This window comes from Gossypium hirsutum, chromosome D07 (genome assembly GCF_007990345.1).
Source record: "Gossypium hirsutum isolate 1008001.06 chromosome D07, Gossypium_hirsutum_v2.1, whole genome shotgun sequence".
Lineage (NCBI taxonomy): Eukaryota > Viridiplantae > Streptophyta > Magnoliopsida > Malvales > Malvaceae > Gossypium > Gossypium hirsutum.
Window position 1 is genome coordinate 21,397,392 of NC_053443.1, and position 16,421 is coordinate 21,413,812.

At 33.2% G+C, this 16,421-nt stretch overlaps 1 protein-coding gene across 1 annotated transcript; it reads right to left on the reverse strand.

Annotated features, from left to right (window-relative positions):
* Positions 1-1,940: 1,940 nt before the first annotated feature.
* On the reverse strand, positions 1,941-5,187 carry LOC107954393 (probable WRKY transcription factor 47). The gene is made up of 5 exons (XM_016889935.2): positions 4,860-5,187; positions 4,618-4,689; positions 4,372-4,524; positions 3,378-3,734; positions 1,941-3,298 (listed from the first exon to the last, which is right to left on the reverse strand). The coding sequence occupies exons 1-5, from the start codon at positions 5,091-5,093 to the stop codon at positions 2,534-2,536; spliced, it is 1,581 nt and encodes a 526-aa protein (XP_016745424.1). The 5' UTR covers positions 5,094-5,187; the 3' UTR covers positions 1,941-2,533.
* Between the last annotated feature and the right edge of the window lie 11,234 nt (positions 5,188-16,421).

Here is a 16,421-nt window from a genome sequence, read left to right on the forward strand (position 1 = left end):
GCACAAGAATTTGACATACAAAGGCTTTTTAGACTACAGCTCTTGTGTATGACTTGAATTTGCAGACAGAGTGTTATTTTATCATGTTAGCTCCTCGGTTTAATAAGAAGGTATGACTTGAATTTGCAGACAGAGTGTTATTTTATCATGTTATAAACTGGTGTGCATCAGGCTGTAGTGATCAGGAGCTACCAAGAGTCTTTATCTGTCAAAAACTGCAAAAGATTACTAGAAATTTTCAGAAATGATGCTTAATTTATGAAGAGGAATAGGAGTTAATTTTCATATCATCATAAATTTTAAAGACTTTGTCCTCCATCCCAGTTGAAGCTGTGTTGAATTCATTGAACCTGGACCGTACGTGGTTATTCTGGTTGGAACTGGAAGCTAATTGAACCCAGCCTTATCTGCACTCACAAATGACAAGTATGGAAGTAAGCTTTAATTTAGTGCCAAGTTGATGAAAACGTGTGGAAAAATGCTCCCAACGTAGACAGGCAGACAGGGTTGATGCTAATTGGTTGTTAACTTAAGTGTTCCTACTTATTGTTTAGCTGCTGCAGTCTGCATCATAATTATTTAGTAAGGGACGCAACTGAAAATATCTTTTATTTTTGGTACGTAGCAGACAGAAATAATATCGAACTGTTGAAAGATGAAAGCATATAATAGCCAACAGGATTGGACTTTATTCCATTCCCACGCTTTCAATTTACTTCAAGAACGCCCCTTTTCATATTTCAGAGAACTCCATTCAGTGTAGATAAATAAAGCCAAAAACAAAAACAAAAACTGGGAGATGAGAGAGTGAAAGTTGGTGGTTTAGGGGTAAAGGTCAATACTTCTTTATGACCAAAACCTTTCCTATACAAATTATAATAACCTTTTCTTTTTTTCTTTTTTAATTAGTGAAACGAAAATCTTTGATGTAACCCAACCTCTTCAATTTGTTTTTGGATTTATCATCTAAAACGTTGTTACAAATTTTGGATTCTTGCTTCACTAAGCTGTTGGTAAAGCAAATTTAAATTATATCATTGCTATTTTTTTTTTATTTTGTGTCATTAAATACCTAAATTTTTTATTTAAAAAGTTTGGTCCATACGTCCAATTTTACCAGTTAGAGCTGTTGACATGACAATTATAGAAAAGGTTTACCTTTACACTTTTTATTTTTCAATTTTAAATATTTTTATTTTAATACTTCTTGGTTTTTTTTAAATAGTTTTTAAAAATTTTAGGATTTCTATTAAAAATAAGAACCAAAAAATTTTAATTTTTTAATACACATTTAAAGAGTAAGGACCAAATTGATAAAAACATAAACATTTAGAGCTAAATTTTATTTTAACTTTTTAATAAACTAAAATTTTTAAATAAAAAAAAACTCAACAAAATATAAACACTTAATTTTAAATTTCAAAAGAATTAATATATTTAAAGAAATCAAATATTAACCCTCTATTTTCAATCAATATCATATATATTGTGATCATGGTATTTATACAATTATTTTAATCATTTTACTAAGTTAGTATCATGGTGATATCAATTCAGTTATAAAATTATTAAAATATTTTCTTATATATAAATTAAATTATATTTTTTTGAAAGTAATTTTGTCTTTTTATATAATATATCAATAAAAATTTAATGATAGTGAGATTTAAACTCAAAACAAATAAACAGTTACTTAATTTTTTAATAATATACTAAGATGAAGTATGGCTGAATCTAAAGTGGAGATTTAGGCGAAGGATTATTATTAAAAAGTTTAATAATATAAGGCAAAGGTTTGGCAAATTAAAGAAAAATTTGTATACATTAGGACGAAGACAGCCTCAATTTGTAACTAACTTCTAGTTTGAAACAAATATTAATTAAACATAGAAAAGCTAATTAATATTACTTTGCCATATATAATCCTGCAAAAGTACTGGTGAATCTCTTAATAACTTATTTAATTTATATGTACGAAAAAACAAAATCATCTCCAACACCAAAAAAAAAAAAAATTGTTTGTCCACCAATTCATTCTTACACCCCACTCTATCCTTTCACTATGCTTAAACTGCATGTGGTAACATATATAATATTCTCCACAGTATAAAAAAAGGATATATATATAGCCATCTTTAGATTAAGTATGAGATCCTGAAACCCTTTCTTAAGGCTATAAACATGGGGAATTGATTGAGACTAGTGCAAGGCCGATTGAACCACTCACCAACCATCAAATAGACTGTTGTTGATCAAAAGAGCTTCTATGAAATTTCTTCTATATATATCCCTGAGGTGTAACAAGATTCAACCCGCACGTCAAACCTTGCTCTGTATATTAATTCTACCATGGTCTTGTCATATTGAATTGTCTGGAACTACCACTTAATATGATCATAAATGATAGATGCATGGGCTCCTTCCTCTCCAACGGCCTACTTATATACCTAGCATTAGCAAAAGCTTATGCAAAAACAAGTGAAAATTTATCCAAAACCCTGAGCATGCATGCCAAGACCCAAAATTTAATTAATCACCCTGGCTTGTTTGTGCATGCCTTTGAGGAGAATGTGGTGCATGACTGTTGAATCTGTGGTGATCCTGGAAGGGCAGGCGCACCCACCCCATTCGAGGAATTGTTATTCTCATCATTGTTATTACTACTGTTTCCCTGGTTTCTTGGTGGCCCCATAATTGTCGAAATGGCTGCTGCTAATGCTGCGGTGAAATTCGGATCAGAAGCAATGGCTGCTGTAACTGTTTCCACCATGGAAGCTGGACGTTGCCCTAACTGCATTGCCGGTGATGCAGTAGATAACTTGGGAGGACCGAACATAGGGTTCCCTAAAAGCTGCGGATAACCGTGCAAAGGTAATGGGAATGAAGCACCGGAAGGCGGGGGACGTAACAACTGAACGGCATTTGGGCCCTGAGTTAAGTCAAGGGTTATGGTGGGAAAGGGGGCGGAGGCGGAGAGGGTGGCCATTGATGATGCATAAGGTAAGGAAGGGTAGTAGGCAGAGGTTGGTAGGCCATCCTTACTTTTGGTTGAACCTGATAGTAACATGGCGGCCGCAGCTGACGTCGTGTTAGCCATAGCTGTGGCTGCTGGTGGGAGAGGATGATTGTGGTTTCCCTCGTATGTTGTGATGAGAATGCTTTTATCGTCGGCACATCTTTGCACCTGCTTACGGACTGGGCAGCCAACAGCCATGGTGCAACGGTAGTAAGCTCGAGGACAAGGGTTACCCTTTGCCATCTTTTGACCATATTTCCTCCATTGACAACCATCGCTTATCTGAACCAAACCAAGAAATATAATTAGATCCACCCTAAGTCCTGCAATTACAAAGCTGAAACAAAATTATACAACTCACCAAGGGAGCTTCTGATCTGGCTCTAACCGACACCCTGGCCTTCCTAAAAGGACCTTCAGAGACTTGGTCTTCATTCTTTGACTGATCTATCTTCGGACTCTTGAGTGATCCCCAACTCTGAGATGTTTGATCAGTACCATCTTCAATAGAAACCTGCTTTCCCGGCATATTTTGAACCATTCGATGGTCGTATTCCTTTGAAACAATTTCTATAGTATTTTCGGGAGATGCTGACAACTCTTGCGTCTTGTCGTCAGACCCAGAAGGCTCGTTGACATCTAATGCAGCCGAAGGCCGTGGGTCCATGAATTGTTGGACTGACATTATGGTACTCGCCATCCCATTTACTGCATCCTTCTGCTTGGAAACCAAACTCTTTCATTAGCCTTAACCAATTTCCTCCATCAATAATATCAAGCGGACATTTTTTTTATTATGTAAATTTAATCTTTCACAAAATTAAGAAGTTAAATTAAGCCTTTTATCATATGGGATCTTGTAAACAAGTACAGTGCACACGAGGGGTTTGGAAAAGAGGCTAAAAGGTTGAGCTAACGCCGCCTATTCTACCGTAGTCTTGACTCTATATCGTTTACTAGGACAACTGGTGGCACACATGCTGAATCATTTATATTGGGGGATCCATTTGTTTATGAATTTAATGAAGCTTTCACTTTGAAATAGATAGGATAGATAGAAGGGTTTCCGAACTTCAATGTGGCTTTGCGTGATAATCATAATAATAATAATAATAAAAGTACAAACCTTTGATTAGCAAAGATATATTACGAATAAGATATTGAATAAAAGATTATACGGGATCAAGGGAGCACACATTCCAATTCAATTGAAGCACGTTAACCAATTTCTTTTATGAATTAAAAAAGAAATATATTTACATTGAAACAAAAACTCTCCGCTCTAATTTTTACCCAGGTAGTAAACCGGTGATGATGATGTAATCAAATAAGGCATGTTTGAAGATAAATCGTACCTGGTCTTGTTGATTTCTGTGGGCCTGTTTTTGCAACGCCATTAATAGTTGACCTTGTAGTTCATTGTAATTTTTGGTAATCTGATCCAACATGCTTCTTAGTCTCCGATTCTCTTCGTTTAACTTTTCTAACTCCATTTTGAGAGCACTCTCCTGAAAATCCCAGGTTTTCTTAACGAGTTTAAACTCAAAAATCAAAATGAAAATTAAACCAGAAAACAGTTCCATGTAAACAAACAAACTTACTTGAGCTTTGGGTTTCTCTTCATTTGTTGCCCTTGAAACTCCGGGGCTTGAACTGAGAAGATTTAATCCAATCTGAAGCAGGTAGCATATATTAAGTCAATGATAAGTAAACTCAAATTTCCATAATACTTCCAACCAGAACCGTATGTATATCACCGGATAGGTTAAATGAAAAACATAAACAAAGAAGAAAGGGAAATTAAATAAATAAAATAAGTTGGGATGATGATCCAAAACCTTACGTTTACACTCGAATCAATAAAAGAAGATGATCCATTATTATTAGTGTTGCCCTCTTGATGATGATGATGATGATCATGTGATTGATATTGAGAAGAAAAGAAATCCATCTCCTTGATGTGTGGCTCAACATGATCCCTAGAATCGTCAAGGGTACGATCGGCCACACCAGAATTCTGCCGGAGGGAGTCACCGGAGTGTAAGAACGTTAGTTCTCGACTGTGCTGCTTCTCCATGACTAAAAGAAAGGAAAAAAAAAAAGAAGAAGAAAGAGAGAGAGAGAAGGGGGAGAGGAGTAGTTATATAGCTTTTTCAAGCTTTCAACAAGAAAGGAGTAATTACAGTAGTAGAGTAATATATAATAGTAATAATAATTCCCAAAAAGAGCAATGGCTTTAAGGGGTGGCCCAGAAAGAAAAATTATTAAAGGAGATATTAGAGAGAAAGGGTAAGCGAAGACCAGCCGTTTTTCTCGCGGGAGATATGACGTAACAGTTGATGCAGAGGGAGACGTGGCGTTCCCTGGGTGAGGTAGCACAGAGGGAGGAGTGAAACGGTGGGGGAGAAAAGGACGGGAGGAGACGGAACGCTGTTAAAGTTAACGGATTGGGGATTTGATCATTTTTACTCTTTTACTTGTGGTACAGATGGATAGGCCACTCGCTTGCCAAGTGGGGGACGTCGTGTTGAGGTCAAGGCAGTTGACCCACGCCTGATTCTGAATCTGACGGTGGTTATTTTAAGGAAAAAAAGAAGGTCTAGCTACTCGACATTACCTAATACCACACACTTATGCTACCTTCTTAGTCGTCTCTCTTTACCCGTAATTTATTTCCACCATTAATCATTTTTATTATGTATTAGGTTTAATTCTGCCTCCAGACCCTGTACCCTTTGAATTTTTAAAATTTAGTCATTATATTTTAATTTTTAAGAATTTAATTCTTTCTATTTCTCTTATTTAAAAAATTAAAGTCCAATAGACAACCTTGTTAATAATCTTCCATTAAGTTTGAATATGTAGCATTCTATTATTCAAATTGATAATACATCTTTAAATTTAATGTAAATCAATTAACTAAAAATGTTGTTAATCGCCAACAACCTCTTAACCTAGTGGCATGAGAGCTTGGGTTCAATCCCTAACAGCCTCACCCCTACCTCCAATTATCAAAAATAGATAATGTTGTTAATTAAATTTTAATTTTTGAATCAAATAAGTAAATGACTATTCTTGTATAATTAAAAGTAAACGGGCTAAATTTCAAAAGTTTAAAGAGCATAAGAACTAAGGGTAGAACAAAACTTATATGTATTAATTTTTTTTATATAATCTTGATGAGATGGAGGTAACACGGTTCGAACCCGTGTTTGACAAGAATTGTAATCACGACTAAATACAAGACAAAACAAACTTATATGTATTAGTAATATCTATATTAGATGTTTTTAAAAATATAATAAAATCTTATTAATAATTTCCACTAGTATGTGAAGATGGGGAAATTGGGCAGAAGAAAATTCATAAGGGATGAGCAGATAATTTTGACTTCTACTTAGGCTTTCACCCCCTCTCTCTCTCGCAAGATGATTTCAATAGAAAGAGCACATTAGTATTATTATTATTATTGCAAATTTCCACAATATGGTTTGCTTTGCTTTTATCTTATCTCTTTTAAAAACGATTTGTTGGTATGTAATGGGTCAAGATTAATTTTAGCTTCTTTTTTCTGGTTAAGATTTATTTTTTGTTTTAGTTTTTTTTTTAAAAAAGAAAAATACCCTCTATTGAAGATGTTTATGACCAAAAAAAAAAAAAGAATCATACTCAGAAGAAAATGCAAATATATTTATTAATAACTTATTTTTTATGGGAAGATATTTAAGATAGAGGGCAAAGTATAGCAGTCTTAAAAAATGCTGGTTGACAAAGTTGTGATGGTATATACAGATCAATGTAATTGATTGCCTAGAAATATATAATCTTAACGTTGAGCAATAAAGATGAGAATGGATTCCAATAGCTATATATATATATATATATATATATTTAAAATGGACGGTTAAAGTGTTTTTTATTCATTAGCAATAAATGTGTTTTAATTTCTCAAGTCATTTTTAATATTTTTATATTTAATTACATATTTATTAATCTTGACGAGTTCAAAGAAGACCTCTGGGAAGAGGAAAAAAATAATTGAAACGTGCTAAGAAGTAGACTATATTTAAAAAACAAAATAAATAAATAAAAATTGAGCATTGCTATGTAGATAGAATATTTAATTTGTTTTGTTTTGTTTTTTTTTTGAAGTTAATTGATTTTGGCTCAGTCATTCTATATCACGCGATAGGTGCTTCCATATTATTATTACATTTCATAAATTTTATCTTTTAATGTGTATCTCTTTTCTAATTCCCTTATTATTATTTTTAGTTAATTTTTTAAATTCAAATTTCATCATTACTCTTAAAAAATTTATTCTTTAAAACGTTAAATTTTTAAATACAGAAATTCGTATGGTAATCCACGTGTATTTCATACTAATTTTTTTTATAATTTTTTTAAATTTTAAGATTTTTCTAAATATTTTTTTATAAGTGTTAAATTATTTCTTGATGTGACATATAAAACAAATAGTACTATATCAGCATGAAGCACATGGATCACCACACCAATATTGTTAAAAAAATTAATGTTTTAGTCAACATATTAGAAAAAGCAATTTGACTCTTTTTAAAAGATTAATGGCCAAATTTAGCTAAAAAAATAAACATCAAATTGACAAAAAAATTTGTAAACATTGAAAACTAAATTTAGGGTTAAATATAACATTGGTACCTAAACTTGTCCATTGATACTTAAGGTTTTTTTTATCCCAAATTGGTACCCAAACTTTTTCTCCATCAACTAGTTTGATATATTTTTTAATACCATTAAATTTGAGATAGGTGGCACAACAAGGTTGTGACACATGGCATGATGACTCCATCATGATGTCATAATCTAAAAAATATATTATAAATTAATAAAAATATTTTTAAAAAATATTTTCATTTTTTTCTTATTTCCTTCCTTTTCCCATATTGATTTCTTCCTTCTTCCTCATCACTTTGCCTTTTTCTTTTCTGAGTTCTTCCAACATTTCTGAATTGCTTTGAAAAGAAATTTAAGAACGTTTCTAGGTTTTTTTTTCCCTTATTCCTTCTTTTTTTCAATAATTCCTTTTTTCTTCCTTCTTTCTCTCGTCACTTTTCCTTTTGGGGGGGGGGGGGTTCATTCAACATTTCTAGGCCAGAACATTAAAACAATAAAAACTTGTAATCAAAAAAAAAATTTGGGTTCATTCAACATTTCTCACACTAAAAAGAAAAATTACAAAACTCATCAATCCATTAAAACACAAAATCTAGAACATCACAAACAAATTAGAACGCCTATCAGTCCATTAAAAAAAATCAAGAAAATTAACATCACAAACAAAATCCATTAAAAAATTAACATAACAAACAAAAATCCATCAATCTATAAGAACACAACCAGCAAAAAGAAAATGATGAGAAACAAATCAAAACCAAGACCCATTTCAAGTTTTCGGGTTCTTAAGATTTAGGCTACGGTTGATAAATCCAAATGGTCAAGACGTTCAACGCGGTGAGGAGAAGCCACGATCAAAGTTTCATGATTATTCAACGATGGTGGCTCGGTTTGACGTCGAAAAGTAGCGGTAGTGAAGCGATGACCAGAGGCTTTGAAAACAAAAATAAAGTAGAAAAAATAAGAGTAGGAGCAATAAAGAGAAAGGAAAGTCGTTCGGTACTTCTCTGATTGGTGAGGAAACAGAAACAGGTGGTGACGGCATCAGAACAAGGTGATCGGCGGAGGAGAATCCCAACGGGATTTCAAGGAGTTCTCTATGAAAACAAATTAGAAATGAAAGAGCAATAGGAAAACTTTGACTAGTGCCATTATTTGGAACGGAGAATGAACACCGGTTGCAACGTAGAGTGTGGCTGTGGTGCATGCCAGCGACAGGTAGGGTTTGGAAAGAGAATAGGAGAATAAGAAGAAAATAAATAATAAAAGAAAATGGAAACTGGAATAGGAAAGAAAAGGGAAAGGGAAAGGGAAAGAATAAAAGAAAAGGGAAAAGAAAAAAAATGAAATAGAAAAATAAAGTCATCATGCCACGTGTCACAATCTTGTTGAGCCACATGTTTCATATTTAACGGAGTTAAAAAAAGTACCAAACTAGTTGACAGAGAAAAAGTTCAGGTACCAATCTGGGACAAAGAAAACCTTAAGTACCAATCTAGGAGAAGTGGACAAGTTCAAATACCAATATTATATTTAACCCTTAAATTTATCATTATGTCAATCATTATTGATAATTATGTAAATGACATTAAATTATTATGGAATTGAAACCCACATCACAATGCGGAAATTGTAATTCCAAGCTATACCTTATTATTTATGGTACAATTTTTTCAGAAGAAACGTGTGGAAAATTCATATTATTATGAATTAAATTATTAGATCTATTATACAACCTCCACACATCAGCCTCAAATGTCACCTCATCAGACACACCTTCGCTACCAACCAGCTCCATTAGAAGTAAAACTAGTTGGCACCTAACACCTAAGACCCTTCAATCATGATAAGACAACCATCACTTGTCAAGCCACCCGCATTGTCACATAATTGATCTACAAGATCATATTGTTGCCTCTACAATGGTAGAAGAAGGTGACTTATTCGCCAATGAGATGTCTACACATGGCATCCCATACCTCTTATATAAAAACCCTCTCACCTCAATAAAAAGGGGATAGCTAATTTTCTCTCTCTTAACTCCTTTAACAATCTCTCTCTCTCATTTCTTCGCCCTCAAAAGGTGACTCACCTTGTACCTTCGCCAAGCTCTTCCATTGTTGATTATTATTATCAACAATTGGGATTATGAGCATGAACGCTCAAGGCTCATCCATATTTATATATCATTGTCGTTAGAAAAGAGAACCCCCGTCCTAAGTAGCGACAACTTGTAAGAAATCTCATCCAAGACCAACTCTAGAATAGTGCAAGACAAATGACCCAAGATCTCCAGTATGCACATCGAAACATGTACCTGTAGTATTATCAGTTTCCACCACCCTGTACTACAACCAACACACTCAAAGCCATGCTAGTACCCCACAAGGTGATAAAAAATATCAAAATCCTCATTTAGGCTTTCTATAACTTACAGAAATGCAAAAAAAAGTGAAGGCACCTGAGGAGCAATTGTTATCACAATAAAAAAAAAAGCCTTTACCAAGAATACTAAAGGCTTTTCCAAGAATAGCAAGAGCATTGGTGTTAGATGAACTAGATGAATGAATGAAATAAGTAAATTATTGAAGAGTTAAGGGCAATTAGAAACGCTCAAAGGTAGAACCCTTAAAAGTAGGAGGATGAGACTATGCAATCATTTCATATGGGATAGCATAGTTCGCAACATAAGGATTATATGGTGTGTAACAACCCATTTTCAGAAGTGTCAAAAATAGTGGTTTTAGGACCACAATTTCGACGCGTGAACCCATAAATATTATTTATTTAATATTTATAAGGTCATTATAATGTCATATTGAAATTTTATCCAATAATTTTGATGTTTAGTTAGTTAATTAAGGAAAATGACTAAATCGTAAAAATCATAAAAGTTAATCAGTGTTGGTTTTTATTAGCTAAAATGCTTAATTGGTTAAAATGGAAGGATTTATATGGTAATTAGACCTTAATGAAACCTAATGGACAGTTAGTGGATGTTTTAATTAAAAATACATTAGATAAAAATGTTAATTTAATAAACAAAGGTAAATAAAATAATAAAACAAAAGAAAGAATCATCAGCTTCTTCATTTTGTTTTAACTCCCATCGAAAATCCATTGTTGTTAGAAAGAATCATCAGCTTATTCATTTTTTTTAACTCCCATCGAAAATCCATTGTTGTTAGTCTCCAAGGTTCAGCCAAGCTAAGACTTTTGCATGTAATTAAAATTTCCACCCATTTTTCATGAATTTTATGTTTTTGATATCGTTGTAGCTTAATCTAGCTAACATAAGGACTATTTTGAATTTTTATTAAAGTTGTGAGAAGTTACCATTTTTATTCTTGAAGGTTTTTACATGTTAATGCTTGAGTTTGAAGCTTGATAATGATTTAAGACTATTTCGTAAAATGATTTTGAACAGTTTTGAGTTTAGGAACTAAAATGATAAAATTGGCTTGGTTTTCTTGTGAAATTTCAGTACTAGAGGGTTGATTAAGGATGAATATGAAATCAACATTTTCGTCCAGGGATTAATTGTGAAAATAAGCTTGTTTCGATTTTAGGGACTAAATTGAACCAAGTGCAAAACTTTAAGGGACTTGTAAGAAATATGAATAGGAACTCATATGCATCAATTGAGTGTTATAATATAATTTAGGATGAAAAATTGAAATAAAATAATTGTATAGATCAAGAACCAGTTGATAATCGTGGAAAAGAGAAAATTATTGACTAGTCCCTAATATTACTATCTCTGTTGTTTGGCCTTGGTAAGTTCATATGGTAGTGTGTTGTATATTTTGGTAATGGTATTATTGAAATTCTGTATTTTGGTGACAATGATTGTAAACATAAATATTACGATTGAATTGGAGAGAAAATAGATTGATACGGAAAGTGTTATACGATTATATGTATTGAGCCTAGATGAACATAAGATAGGATACAATTGGTATGTCAATACGTTATTCTGTGTGTTGTATGAGATTGGCTTGTGATGAAATGATGATATATGACATTTTATTATACACTGAGTATACTGGAATTCAACATTTGTTGCGGATTACTGAGTTATATTTACAGTGATCCTAGTGTGTTTCTAGGGGCGGATGTAAAGTCTACGGGCTTGGCACTTGGTTCCCAGGCATATTTTGGAGGGATGTTAGCCTACGGGCTAGGCATTTGGTGCCCAAGTGTGTTTTTGGTTGGATTGGCTCGGTTGAGCATTCTAATGTGTTTTGGGTGGATAACTGTGTATCTGTATCTGTTCATGTAGTTCATTAGGCTGAGTCTTGATGGTTAAATAATATTATGATGCATATCCTTATCCATATCTCACACAAGTTGACATTATAACAGAGTTGCTCACACAAGCTCATATTATATTGAGGTTATCTGTCTGGGCTAAACCTACGATACGTATAACCTGAGAATTTGCAACAAATGCTAGATCTCGTAATAACACGTAATATCCTTGATCAAACGTACGTATAACCCTAATGACATGCCATACGTATATTGACCTTCTACTAAGTTCACACAGACACCAATTTTGTATACATATGACATAACCAATATCTAGACATGTTTTTGTATTTCATTTACAAATCATGTAATCAATCAATATTTACATTTGCACCCTGTACTATTTCATGATAGTCAATATTTACATGACTTTTCAACTCAGTCCCTTTTAAGCCACATATGTCAAATTCACTAAATTCTATTTAAATCTAATATATAGATAAAATCAAACATAATTTATACATAACATAATATAACATAGGATAGTAAATTCCATATGAACTTACCTGTTCAAAATGTGAAATAAGGATACTTTATGGACTAATTTGAAATTTTAGCTTTTCCCCGATCAAATCTACTTTGATCCAATTATTGATCTAAACAATTATTCTATATCATCAATCAGTACCAAATATCACCATACTATGCTATGATATGCATTAGAGGTGCTCATGGGCCGGGCCGGGCCGGGCCCATAAAAAAATTTCGACCCGGGCCCGGCCCGAAATATGGGCCTAAGATTTTGCCCAAGCCCGGCCCAGGAAAAAAATCATAAGCCCGGGCCCAGCCCGGCCCGGCCCATTTTTATTTTAAAAATTTTAAAAAATTAAAAAAGTATTTTAAAAATATTTTAAAAATATTTTAAAATTAAAAAAAAATTAAAAAAAGTATTTTAAAATTATTTTAAAATTAAAAAAATTAAAAAAGTATTTTAAAAATATTTAAAAATTTAAAAAAATTTAAAAAGTATGTAAAAAATATTTTAAAATTAAAAAAATAAATATATTTATTATATCGGGCCGGGCCCGAGCCGAAAAAGTGGTGCCCGAGGCTCGGCCCGTTTTCTAAACGGGCCTCGTTTTTTTGCCCAAGCCCATATTTCGGGCCTATATTTTTACCCAAACCCTCCCATATTTCGGGCGGGCCATCGGGCCGGGCCGGGCCGCTCGGCCCATGAGCACCTCTAATATGCATGGACCAAAATATGAACTTGATTTTTTTATATTTTTAAAATTTTACATTTTATTTAATTTAGTCTTTGAACTCGAAATAATTATAGCTTTCAATTCCTAGCTTCGGATAAAAATCTAATTTCATATATTCTTATTAGGGAACTTATACTTTCTATTCCTAACATAATTTCATGACAAGTTTTACATTTATTCAATTTGGTCCTAATGTAACAAAGTTAACAAATAAGCTAAACTAACTTTACCATTTTGTCGTTTTTATATTCTAAACTTAAAATCTATCAATTTAAATCCTAATTTTTTAAGAAATCAACAATGGAAACTTTCCAAAACTTTAACAATTTTTCAAACATGGGTTAGCTAAATCAAGCTCTCATGACTCCAAATTCATAAAATAAAATAAAATAAAAAAGACTTGAAATTACCTACCAATTGATGGTCGAGAGTCACCAAAAGCTCTAGGTTTTCTTTCTTCAATTTTGGAAATGGAAAAGATAAATAGGGAAGATGACTTTTTTTTACACTATTTTAATTTATATAGTAAGATTAAAAATTAATTAACTTGATTAATTAAACTAATCATGCTTTGTTTAACTTAATAATTTTTAAACATACTTATTGGATTCTTTTATCACCATCCATTAATTTCCTATGAAAAATGGTTTAACTACCATTTTAGACCTTTAGTTAATTGTTATTTAAGTCATCAAGCCTTTGATCAATTAAAAATTTATAGCGATTGAATTTTACGATTTAGTCCCTAAGCCTTAAGTAACTATTAATTCAACGAATTTTCTCGACCAAAATTTGATGTAACAATATATTAGACACATAAATATTAATATTTAATATTTAATATTTACGGACTCGGTTTACGAAAATGGGGTTCCGAAAGCACATTTTTTGGTACCATTGAAAATCTGACCGTTACAATTAGCATTATAAAGAAGCATGAGATTGAGACATTCCCCAACCCATAATAAATATTCAAAGGCTGAACCTCCGCCACATCCTCATTGGAACTGATATCTACCATCGAATGAATAGTAATTATGTAAAATGATAATAGCTTTTCAGCTTCACAATACCAAATTTGCTCGTACAAAAATCAAATAACCTACATAAATAAAAGCAATTAATTAGAATAGAATCATAAAATACCTTTAGCGATTGAGTCAATGTTTGATCTCGTACATGACCCAACATCCCTAGAACCTCTGGTAGATGAATCCCCGCTAGATTGACCCACACGTATTTTCTTTCTTGGTCGACTCATAAGCTTATATGGTTGCTTTGGCTTCTTTAATTTGTCACTTTGATTATCTCATTTCACAAATAAAAAATACTTCCAAATATTATGCAAACTCAAGGTGCCTTCTACCTTCAATGGCGAATGTTTGCACAAACGAAGATACCAACAAAGCTTCGCATCCGTGTTAGGAATTATTAGTGCTCAGATTGCTTGAGTGTATGCACCAAGAAATGGGGAATGGAAAGTTACCACCGCAATGTTAACGTATCTTAATATAATTCTCCCTCGAGAGTTGTCTATTGCTCTTGGTATTGTCTAGCATGGCACTCTTACCCTTACGTGCCATGAAGAACACAAAGCCTTTTTGGTGAATTTCACTCGTTGGAGACATAATGTAAGATTTGCAAAACACATCAACAAAAGCCCACTATAAGGTCTTTATCAATTATCTAAATGCAACTCTGTATGAATTTAAAATTTCGATGGAAAAGGGATGAAGGGAAAGATGAAACCCCACTTCAAAAACATAAAGAAAAAAAAAGAAATATAGCGAGCCTTTCCCTTTTAGGCCAAATTCGCTTAACTTATGTCTCCCATCTGGTTCTGAAAACTTGCATCTAAATTTTGAATAAACTTCCACTCCCCTACACTTCGACAACCTGTTTATCTTCTCCACTGTGGTGCTACATTCAGACTCATTACTTTCGGTAGCCATATTGTGAGGTCTCCTAGGTACCCTTTTGTGTTTAAAAACATGTTTACCAACCATAACACTCAAGATAACAAAAATAAATGTAAAGTAAAAATGAAAAACATATGAAAGAAGAAAATATACCTACCAGATCAAATAAAAGCAACCTAAGCTCTTAACCACTGTAGAAACAAAGAAAAAGGAAAAAGTAGAAAATCAAACCAAGTTATAAAATGAGCAAAACAATATAACTTTCCTATTCATAAATTAGAGATTTCTCTTGCTATACCCAAGTTGCAAATCAAAAGAGCAATCACGCGTGACACTTGTGCGTATTTCCTAAAAAGCGCAATGAAACTCTCTCCCAAGCAGTGACATGTCTTACCTCATTATTGCTAACCATGGATTAAGATGACTCCGCAAAATATGCATCACCATTTAACGCACACCACCAACTATTCATATTGGCACCGAAACTTAAAACCTATGAAAAAAAAAGGTCAAATTTTAAGATATAATATCCAAAACTTTAAAGTTATCTCTAACATTTACGAACTTTCCTATAGGACCCTTCAATCACCTCGGTGGATGTCACTTTAAGACCTACCCCTTGACAAAGGGGGCAATTGTTATACCACCTTCGCACATCACCCTCGAATGTTGCCTCATCAAGCACACATTTGTCACTAGACACCTCCGCAAGAGGCAAGACCAATTGGCACCCAACACCTAGGGCCTTTCAATCATGATGAGGCATCCATCACTTATCAAGCCACCATACATTGTCACATCACCGATCTACAGGATCACATCGCGACCTTTACAATGGGACAAGGAGATGACCCATTCGCTAATGAAATGATATGTCCACACATGGTATCCCAAACCTCTCTCTCGACTCTTCCAGCAATCTCTCTCTCCCCTTTCTCCTTCTTTTTTCTTATCCTCTCTTGTCACCTTTGAGTGAATTGTCTTGTACCTTGGCCAACCTTTTCTTTTATTGATTTTGTCGAAACCATTTTTAATTTTTTTTAAAAACGGGTATCGACTTTGAAAATGAAATGGGAGTCGCCACCGATCTTTTATTAAGGTGTGATCGGTTCACCATTAAAAATGATTTTGGTCTACGAAATTTGAGAAAACAAGTTCGGGAGTCGGTTACGCATGAGGAAGGGTTAGCACCCTCGTAACGCCCAAAATTGGTACCAAATTGATTGTTTAATGTCTTAGTGCCGAAACTTTGAAAATATTTTAAAATACGATCTTTTGGTGAGAAAACTCGAATGAACTAAATTGAACGATAGG

Bases quoted from the DNA above. Each gene is read 5' to 3' on its own strand.
- LOC107954393 (XM_016889935.2), bottom strand. From the start codon at position 5,093: ATGGAGAAGCAGCACAGTCGAGAACTAACGTTCTTACACTCCGGTGAC. The intron at 4,690-4,859 runs GTAAGGTTTTGG...TACCTGCTTCAG, and splicing joins TTATTGATTCGAGTGTAAAC to ATTGGATTAAATCTTCTCAG. The intron at 3,299-3,377 runs GTGAGTTGTATA...GGTTTGGTTCAG, and splicing joins CCAGATCAGAAGCTCCCTTG to ATAAGCGATGGTTGTCAATG.